General features: G+C 50.4%; 1 protein-coding gene across 1 annotated transcript in view; it reads right to left on the reverse strand.

The window, feature by feature from the left end:
* TBX3 (T-box transcription factor 3) overlaps nt 1-9,069 on the reverse strand; it is an 11,575-nt gene extending 2,506 nt beyond the window's left edge. The window contains 7 exon segments of the mRNA XM_007464205.1: nt 1-441; nt 1,865-2,022; nt 3,361-3,437; nt 5,362-5,508; nt 5,769-5,828; nt 6,740-7,007; nt 8,681-9,069. The exon segment at nt 1-441 is cut by the window's left edge and continues 2 nt beyond it. Coding sequence (XP_007464267.1) covers nt 1-441; nt 1,865-2,022; nt 3,361-3,437; nt 5,362-5,508; nt 5,769-5,828; nt 6,740-7,007; nt 8,681-9,069 — 1,540 coding nt within the window.
* Nucleotides 9,070-10,531: the final 1,462 nt, after the last annotated feature.

The raw sequence follows: 10,531 nt of genomic DNA on the forward strand, positions 1-10,531 counted from the left end.
GCTGGCCGGCCAGGCCGGGGGCGAAGCCGAGGCCGGGCAGGGGGCCCTGGCCCAGGTGCGCGGCGGCCGCGTCCGTCTGCACGGTGAGCGGCGCGAAGGCCTCCTTGCCCGGCAGCGCGCGCGCCTCCTCGGCCTTGCAAGGGGCCGCGCCCTCGCGGCCCGGGCTCCGGCGCTCCTCGGCTCCCAGGCCGCGGGTGCTGGACGAGATGGTGGCCGGGCTGTGGCGCGAGTCGGGCGACGCCTTGTCCAGCCGCCCGCTGTCCCGGGGCCGGCCGCCGGGCTCGGCTACAAAGAGGTGCGCCTTGACCGTCGGGCTGCCCTTGTCCCGGCACGGATCCTCCGACGTGGTGGTGGAGATTTTGGCCGCGTCGCAGGCCTCCGGGCCGTGCTCCTCTTTGCTCTCAGCCTCGGCATCGCTCTCACCCTCGCTGGGACACAGATCTACCATAGGAGGGAAACAAAAGCCAAGCAGAAGGGCGTTAGCTCTGAAACCCGGGCCAGCAGAACTCCAGTTCCCCACTTTGAATCCCAGCTCGGCCACTTCCCAGCTGTGTAACCCCAGGAAGCCCCTTAACCTCTCTGCGCCTCAGTTTTCTCATCTGCAAAGTGGGAGTGATGATACCGCAAATTTTAGTGGAAGGACGCAACAAACTAGTAACGAATTTCAAGTCTGTAGACAGAGCGATAGAGCGGCACCCCTCCGTCCACAGATCCTTCCCCAAATGGGTAGTGAATTTTACTATTTTACACAAGTGAGGACTGAGCTCCTACTAGGTAAGACAAAGCCTTTACTGGCCTTTTCCCCATTCGATTGCAAATTCAGTTTTTAAAAATTAAAACTGACTTACACCAAAACTCACTGCGGGAACACCTTCTAGTTACCCTCTCTTTGTTCCCTGAGTGATTGAGAGCAGTCCCTTCCACAAATTTGTGGATTTCTTTCAGAAGGATTTGTTTGGAGAGAACCCTGACATTTGAATTGGTAGTGGCAGGAGTGAACACTCCTCCCCCAACGCGCGTGCACACACACACACACACACACTCCACTCAGACAGAGATGGGTGATAAGCGGCCCACTCACTGCCTGAAGACAACCATGGATTCTCTTTTGCTCTCACCACACCCTCTGTGGGTGTCCTACCAGAAAAAAAAAAGAAAAAGGGATCCCATTTTGTGTTTAAAGCTTGAATGGATTGAAGACATAAAGAACTCTCATTTTATTTCACTTAAAAAACAGGTCTCTTCCTATTGAGAGCATGTGTGTCTTTCCAAATAAATAGTTCTTGCTCTTTAAACACAGGAAACCAACTGGGGATTTGAACAGCTCCTCCTCTCCCACCCCTGCCCTCCCCAACCCAGATGCTCAGTGCTTCATCTCCTCTCACAGGTCCATGGTGGCTCTATAGCTGGATTTCTCTTGGTCACCTTCCCTGTTCCAGGTGGCAGAAAATCCCCTGACTCCTCCCACCCCCAGCCTAACACATTTTAACCTAGAGTTTGAAGATAGAGTTAAAAAAAAGTCAGCTGCTGCTTGGTTGGAGGGGTGGGGTGGGGGGTGTGGGAAAAAGAAAGAGAGAGAGAGGGATGCTCCAGGCGCCCACCCAGAGGCGATACAGGAGCTGGGACCACCCCTTCCTCCCTGCCAACTCAGTGTCTGGGCGAAAGGGGTCTGAGCTCTCAGATGAACTTAGGGAAGGGGGACACACCTGATCACCCTTTGTGAGATTTGGCTCCTGTTTACAAACTTCTAGAAGGATCTGAAGCTTTGGAGGGGTCAGGTTCCCTGGTGGGTGCCCCCAGCCCCCAACTCCTCAGGCTTCCAAGAGCTGGAGAAATCTGAGAAATCAGAGGTGGCCAGACTTACCTTTGAGGTTGGATGTCCCTACGGTGGAGACGGCCGGAGAGGAGGACTGAGCAAAGCAGCTGAAGGAAGCCTGCTCACTGGAGGACTCGTCGGAGGTGCCATTCTCCTTTTTGTGTCTGTCATCGAACACCCTCATGGACTGCAGGGTGAGCTGCTTTCTGTGACAGAAGCCCACACACACCCAGCGTTACACATCAGAACAGGATTTTCCCCTCTCGGGCGCCTCACCCTCTCCAAAGAGGCGCACACACGCCCAGGGGGACGGAGGGGGAAAGAAGGCTTTGGGTGTATTTATTCAAGACCAGAGGGTTTCATGAGGGAAGGGGTATTGGCTGGGGCAGTGAAATCTTGTTTAAAAGTAAAGAACAACTTTGGGCCTCACTGGTTCCAGTTCTCACATCTCCCCAGGAGTTACCGATTGCTCCTTTGGGAGCCGCAGGTCCAGGTGATGGCAAGATAATGTCTTCATGAGGGGCAGGACCGTACCTGGTGACCCTGAGCCACTAGATACCAGGTTGGGCCATCTCATGATCATGCATTTGTACCTGGATTTCCCTGCCCTCAGAGTTCAACGGGAAGGCAGGAGGGGTTTGAGTCTTTGTTCTTGTGAATTAGACATGAATTATGATGTCATCTTATGAAATAAACCATGATATGAAAAAAAAAAACCAAAAAAGTAAAGAGCAAGAGGGGAGACTGGAGCCAGCCAGAGACAGCTGAGCAGCCTGCCTCACAGACTGAGGGGAACAGAGGACTCAAAGCAGTGAACACAAAGAGCGGACCGACTCCGCGCGGGTTGTTAAGATTGGGAAGCAGTGGTTATTTCATGGTGCACTTTACTGTAATCGGTTCACCAACACATTAATTGGACTTAAAAAAATCTATTTTGATGTGAGAAATTATTTCTTAATGGCCAGCCCCTCCCCCAGGGGATAGGTTAAAAATTGGGGCTGATTTTCTGGATTTTCGAAATTCTTTGAACGCGAGTGGGGGAGGGGAGAGCTTCTTTTATATACCGGCCAGCTGTCTGCTTAATGCAGAATGATACATGTCCCCACAGAAGGAGGGGGCCATAGATGTCTCCAGGGGCTTCAGTTCTGTCTGAGGGTATTTTCCAGACAAGACTGCAAAAATTCCAAGGCACTTTGTGAATGGCTTAGTCCTTTCCTGGGACCTGCCCAGGACGAACTTAAACTAATTAGAAATTAAAAGGCATCTGTATATAATCTGTATCCCTGATACTTTTCTTGCAGAGACATCTTTCTACGGGGTGGCCTAGTTAACTTCCTTTAAGGTAACATGGAAGAGGTAGAGAAAGTAGCGTACTGAAATCGGTAAGCTCTTGGCTGAGGGGCATCAAACTGTTTTCCACCCTTCCCCCGCCCTTCCCCCACCCTTCTCAAGGTAAGTGCCCGCATCCCACTTCTAGCAGTTGAGTGTCGGGACCTAGAAAAGCGATTTTCTAAATTATCTGAGAAACAACTGTCTCAGCTCACCTTTTTTCTCTCCTGCCATTTCCAGTGTCCCGGAAACCTTTTGCAAAAGGGTTGTTGTCTATTTTTAACTGAGTTATCTAGAGAAGGAGACACAAGCAAGAAAGAGACACTGGCTTCATTTTCTAGAATGTTCTGGGAGTGTTTCCCCCAACTCATTAATCTACTAGAAATCTGACTTCCAACCACCGGAGAAGTCATTTGGATAGGCCAGGTTGAAGAGAAAGAGAGAGGGGAACACAGAAGTTTGGAGGGGGCCAGGAGGAAAACCAAAGCAAACTGTGTCATGGCTGGCATCTCCCATTGGAGGCCAAACCAGGGATTCCAGGCTGAAATGATCCTGCCTGGGCAGCCAACAGCCTGGGCTTAGAAATGGAAAAGCTGTAGATCTTAAAATTATGCTTTCCTTTAGATTTTTTATACAGTGCAATGATCATAAAATGTGTTATGGTATATTTCCTGCCCCAAAACACACGCACAAACATACACACAGCACATCCTCCAACCTTTTCTGTAAATCTAATAAAATGATTTATGGGGTTTCACTACCCTTGTGCTGGAGTGGGCTTGATTTTCTTGCTGGGTGTCGGGGGAGTGTGTTTCAGGAATTACGATATTGACAATTATCGATTTAGAAGGACCGAATGACCACTGGAAACATTTGTTTTCATTTACATGCCCTGCCACCGCCATCAGGTGGAGAAGGGCCATGGCCGCTTTGATCAGAAATGCTGTATTTTATTATTCCGTTAACAACTTAGATTCATAGCATTCTGGGTCTAGAGGGTGTGTGCATTTTTACACGCTGAGGAAAAATAGTATGTAATCTTTCAAATCCCTTCCCTGCGGTGGGGTCGGGGATGGGGATGATGTATACAGAGTTTGCTAGAGGTGGGAAAAGGGCCCCTTGGACGGATTCTTGTTCTTGGAATAAATCCTGCTTGCACTTCTTGCAGGGAGAGGAGGTCCTGATGTCCTAGTCTCCAGACCAAGGAACCAGACCTGGAACACCCCCATCAGCGGGCCACAGAGAACCCACCCATAGTAAGAGTGAATTCAAAATGTAGGGCGGCGGCGTCTAGTGAGCTGGACTGGCACTGAGGTCCAGAGTTCAGAAGTTGAAGGGCAGAGGTCCTCAGGTGCCCCCCCCCCATTAACTGCCTGCTAACAGCCAAGCTGGTGACTGGTGAACCCGCAGCAAGACTCACTTTCTCTGTGTCTCTCTGTGCACATGCCCATGACCTTCGGGCCACCATAGCTTTACATACCAGGTGCTGCCTGCTGTTCCATTTGGGGGTACTCGTAATCCCCGGCCTCAGGCCCAGGGAGAAAAAAAACCCCTTCAAATGAAGTGGTGACTTTGGTCATCTCATCTCAAAAGCCTCAGACAACTCAATTAGCATGACCCTGTGATCAGAGTAGGTTTTTCCAAACACACACACACACACACACACACACACACACACACACACACACACACACACACACACCATAAAAAACACAGCAGCGTAAAAGGTAATAAAAACCAGACCAGCTACTCGAGAAAATCTGGTCTCTGCTGGGACTCCTCTCCCAAGATCCCGAATGGCTTTTGCCTTCAGTTTTAGCTGGTTCCTTTCGAACCTGATTTCTTGACCCTTCTTTCTGAAGGGCAAGAGGATGACCCTTGAAACCAACAGGAGAAAGCCCTGGGTCGGGTGGGGCGGGCAACAGTGAGGACGGGTGGTTACCGGAGCTTCTCACTGGCAAAGTTAGTGTGGCATTTTTGTTTCACTCAGCATTGGATTCCTAGCTGGTCAAGTTTTTTTTTTTTTTCTTCTGCCTCTGCAGTGTGCCAGTGCCCCTTCCCCGCAAAGCTCCACTGAAGGTCAAATCACAATAGAAAAATCAGACTCCCATCCCAATGCTCTTGTAACTTTCTTATCCTCTCCCCAGAGCAACTTAAAGGGAGGAGGGGAAGTGGGTGTTAATATCACGATTAAAAAGAAAAGCGACTTTGGTTACCTTATCATTCTGGTATGCGGTCACAGCGATGAATTCGGTTTCAGGGAACAAGTACGTCCGAAAAGTACTATAAGGAAGTTTTAAGATGTCATTGGCCCTCACAATGTGGAAGCGAGGCTGGTATTTATGCATGGAGTTCAGTATAGTCTGCAGGGGCCGGAAGAGGAGACACACATCACAAGAGGATTTAGTGGGAAGAACAGGACCCTAGGACCCCTGTCAGGCCGACATCTACCCCACCGAAGGGCACCACGTTTGTACCGAGCCCACCTCCTTGGAGTACCTCTGTGGGAACATTCAGCTCCCCACGTAATCTTCTGAAGAATCCAAATTGCTCCTCAATTTCCAAAGGGTCCTCCCCCACCCTCACCATCTAAGGTTGATTCGTACCTTGAACCCTAGCCTACCTGAGTACCAAAACTATAATTCCCCTGCCACGTTGCTTGATCACTTGGGAAGGCCAAAGTCTTAAAAGATAGAGAAAAACATGCATTTTAATTTACAAAATGATTCAGTCTTTTAAGTGCCCACTAATTGACGAGCCCAATCCACTTAAAGCCCTGAAAGGCTGAACTCTAGAGAGGAATATTTATGCCTTAATCAAATCAAGGGCTTCAAATGCAATTCCTGCCCCCTGAAGATATTTCCGCGCCATTCACGTCTTCCTGGGCCTAATCTTTCTGCTTATTCCTCACTTATCACTCTGTTTATTTTATTGAAATGTTGGGGAGGCGTAGGGGCAGGGGGCAAAAGGTCCTTTGCTTGACTTTTATAAGCAATCTAAGTCTCCTGAAAGTTTCTAGGAACTCCCTCCCTGAATCCATACATATACTCCCAACACATATGCAATTTTTGTACTGGGAAATCTAAGTCTCATTTCTAGTAAACCTGACTTTCACCTAAGCCCAATTCTTTTTTAGTCCAAGGGAAGAACATCTTTCAAAATCTGTATTCACACCCTCTCACCAACAGAGTCAAGATTTCGAACCTTAAAACTCCCCTAAGCAACAATATGGCTGGTTTCAAAACAGAAGTTTGATGTCGTAAAAAAAAATCCCTTACGATCATCTACCTTTGACACTGATTTTACGTCTTCACGATTGCTTTTTAACTTCCCTGTCAGGTCAAACAGTTACCAAGACCTGGACTTGCCATAGAACATGAGCCTCACTTCTTTCAGAATGCCAGGCCTTCCATTATCTGAAGAGAAACACCCCGGAATTCTCTCTCCATCTCTGTTTGCGGATCGAGCAAGTTTGCTATGCTTGGCAACTGAGAGCGAGGGAGAAACTCGTGATTTGACATGGAAGGTGGAAGCGCTGCCTTTGCTAGAGAGAAGAAAGAGAAAATTTTATCGAAGGGAAGCCATGAAACTTACAAATCCGTGTTTGTCCGAAATGTTGTTGGTGAGTTTCAGTTTGTGGAAAGTGACAACTTTGGACATCCACTGTTCCCCGGTGGCAGGGCTGTCGGGGTGAATGTACATTCTCTTTGGCATTTCAGGGTCAGCCTTTCCCGCCACCATCCACCGAGAATTGTGAAATTTATACCGACAGTCATCTGCAGCGATAATGTCCATCAACAAAATATATTTGGCTTTTTTATCCAGCCCTGAACACCTTACTTTAAATGGAGGAAACATTCGCCTACGAGGGGAGAGGAGAGAGAGGAAAAAAAGAAAAAAAAAAATCACTCAGTTTCCCGGGTTTGATCCTTCTACCTAAAATATTTAAATCAAATTTAAAACTTTCTATTACATTTGATGAGCTTGTGCCATACAGAGTAGGGCGACTGGATGCAAAGTTGTTTCCTTCCACAACAGAAGGATTAAATATGCTCAAATGGCTCTATTTTAAATGTCCCAAGATTCAAAACGAATGAATTGTGGCACAGGATTTCTCTACGTCATCTAATAATTTCTTTGTAATTTTTGTGGTCTCTTGTATGACTTTATAGATTGCCCTCCTGAGAGGGAAATTCCTGCCTCTGCCTTTTCCTCTGCCTTTTCTGGGTGTCTAGTTGTAAACAGCTTGGGTAGGATTTTAGTCAAGTTCAGTCAGTCGAGGTAGAATTTTCCACCACCCATTGATGAGAAAATGTTAAACGTATCAAGAAAAGAAATGTCAAGTTGCACCCCTCCCTGCTGTGGAACAGCAGTCCCGCTGCTGGCGAAATGAAACTGTACTTTGGTGAGTTCTCAAAACGAATTCTGTAGATTGGGGTGGACGCCCAGGCCTGATCACCAGCCTGCCTATCGCGCCGCTAACCACATTCTCCCCACTGCTCGGGGCCAGTCCAAAACGGCAAGACTCCACCACCAAATTGCTTTTTACTTTCCAGAGGCATTGGCATTCTGTACTTTTGACTTAAAAGGGAGCAGAGAGCGGGTCGCTGTGAAACTGCCTGTGTGTCTTCTGGGAGGATATTATGGCAAACTTTGGCCTCATTTAGCTTGGAAAGACACAGAAAACTAAAGACCTCAAGAGAGGGATTTTCTTTTTATTCCTTCAACTTTATGCCTTGGTAGACTTCAATGCCATTTAAAAAAAAATCAGTGATTTTAAGTGACAGGCACGTTTTGGTCAGGCAAGGACCTCCAAACGTTATGTAAAATGTGGTTGATAATATTCACACATGAAACAGCAGTATGGGGCTTCCTACTGGCTCCTTGGGTCTGCAAACATAATCTTAATTAGCCAAAATTGCCTGTTGAACTCTCCCTCGATTACAGACACACAAAGCAGTATGGACAAACCCCAAATGCCCTTCGGTTTCTCTCTGACGCTGGCAGGGGCAGGCTCAGGCCCCCTGCAGACCCAGAGGCTAGGCTGGAGGGCAGAAAAGGCAGGGCAGCTCCTTCCAGGCCTCCTGCTACCACACAAACGAAAAGGGCTGTAAGTGTTTCTCTCTGAGAGCAAAATGAACCAGACAAAAATACAACATCTACAAAGACACAAGGATGTTCCAGAAAGGTCTGAAACACTGAACTGCCTGCAGTGGGGTGCTTTCCTTTCGTCCTGCAGAGAAGTCTGGGAAGCACTGAAAAATTTCTACCTATCCTGTACGGAACCCGGGATGCAGACCCAGGTAGGAAAAACGGCCGGCTGCAGATGCCCGGGTAAGCTGAAATCTCCTACCACAGGGGCAGGGCCGGGGGTGGTCTCTGTACACAGTTCTGGTACACAGTTCTGGGGGAACTGTGTTTGCCTCTAAGCCGGAATAACTGGCAAACCGACCGTTCTGGGAGGCGAGGGAGAAAAGGAGGAAAGAAACCTTCAGTAGTTTGGGGGAGGGGGCCCGCTGCTTGCCGCCTGCTTACCTTCCCGACTTGGTAATGACCATCTCCGTGCCCCGCTTGTGGAACTGATCCCAAAGTTCTTTGGCCTCGAGGTGCACCTTGGGGTCATCCTCCACTTCTTCTTCCGGCTCCATGGTCTTCAGAGGCCTCAGATGTGTCTGCGGCCCCAGGGACGAGAAAGGGATGCCGGTCTCGGCCGCCCCCACCAATTGATCCATGATAGGCTTGGCCAGGGCGCCGGGCAGCGAGAGCGCCGCCGCGCCGTTGGGCGGCAGAGTCAGCGCGGGGAAGAAGGGCGGCTGGTGACCCAGCACCGCGCTCATGGCGAAGTCCGGCGCCCGGTGAGGTAGGAACGGATGGTAGGCCATGCTTGTCCCAGGGATGACCGGATCTCTCATGGAGAGGCTCATCCACTCCAGGCGGGGCGCTGGGCTCCAGCCGGGGACAAGTCCGCAGCTGCTGTTTTGTTTTGTTTTTGTTTTTGTTTTTAACAGCAGCGCATAGTTTGGAGGGGGGAAAAAAAAGCGAAAGAAAAAAAAAAGGGGGGGATCACAACTAAAACACCTCGAAGTGAGGGGAGGGGGGAGTGTCTCTTCGGGAGGGGAACGCCGCTTTTAAAGAGGGCAAGGCGAGAAATCAGGAGACATAGTCGCTTGGATGACTGTCCTTGTGTCTTGCGTTTTCAAAAAGCCGCTCCTGGGAAGTCGGTTTACGAGGCGAGAGGAACGAGCAGGGTCTGGACTCTTGCCGGAGCCCTGCTGCTTGGCTCGAAATAGACACGCCAGCCCTCGGTCCCGGCAGTCCCCCTCCAGACCCCAGTTCTTTGTTGGAAATGCGAACGGTTCTCCAAGGAGACTTTTTACCTTTCTTTCTCCTTCCCCCGCCCCCCCCCTATCTCTCTGCCTCTCCCTCTGGCTCGCAGGAGGCGTCTGCAGTTGCGCTAGACCGGCTTGAACTGCGAGCGAGAGAGCGGAAAAAGTCTCCCTCCTTTAAAAAAACAAAAAACAAAAAAAAACCCAACTCTGATTGAAGCCCTCTTCTACCAGCGCTATCAAAACTTGAACTGCAAACGGGCTTCCGTTCGGCCTCCTCCTCCTTCCTCCGCTCCGAGCCTGGTGTGTGGGTTTCAATCCGAATCTTCGTGTGCTCTTGTCCCGCGCCTCTCTTCCTTGTCCTAAAACGTGAGCGAATTCGCTTCCTAAATCTGCGTCCAGACGCGCAGGGCAGGGAGGATTTAGGGGGGAGGAGGGGAATGAAAAGAAGGGAGAGAGAGAGAGAGAGAGAGAGAGAGAGAGAGACAGAGTGGGAGAGGGAGCGCGAGGAGAGGGAGGGAGCGAGAGAAAGCCAGAGAGAGCTCCTCGCCACCCTCCTCCGCCTCTAGAATTCCCCGGGCGTCTGCTCGGCGGTCTAGAAGGTCGGGCTCTGCTGTGGGCTGCGGAGAGCCGGAGGCCTCTTGATTGGCTCTTTGACGCTTTCGGACCAATTGTGTTGCTGCATAGGCGTGGTTTTCACAGGTCGAGTGCTGGGGGATAGAGCCGAGTTATAAAAAGAAGGTGTCGGAAACTGTAACGTCGCAGCGCCGCATCGGTACTACTGCCTGTCCTGTGAATATGTCAACATGATCAGAGGGAGGGCGGGGAGTCACTGGGGAGCGCGCGCACCGAGTCGCCTCTAGGTGGCTTATCGAGAGATCGCTGCAGCCTCAGAGTTCGCTCGCTCTGGCTCAGCCCACGTCTGAAATGCCTCAGTCATCCAGCCCGGGATAGAGGGAGGAGGCCGGGCAAGGAGCACGGGGGAGGGAGGCGGGAGCGAGCGAGCCGAGCCAGGAAGGCGGAGAGCGCGCCCGGCGCCGGGCAGGGGCGCGCGCCTCTC

The sequence above is a fragment of the Lipotes vexillifer genome, unplaced genomic scaffold (assembly GCF_000442215.2).
Source record: "Lipotes vexillifer unplaced genomic scaffold, Lipotes_vexillifer_v1.1 scaffold59, whole genome shotgun sequence".
Lineage (NCBI taxonomy): Eukaryota > Metazoa > Chordata > Mammalia > Artiodactyla > Lipotidae > Lipotes > Lipotes vexillifer.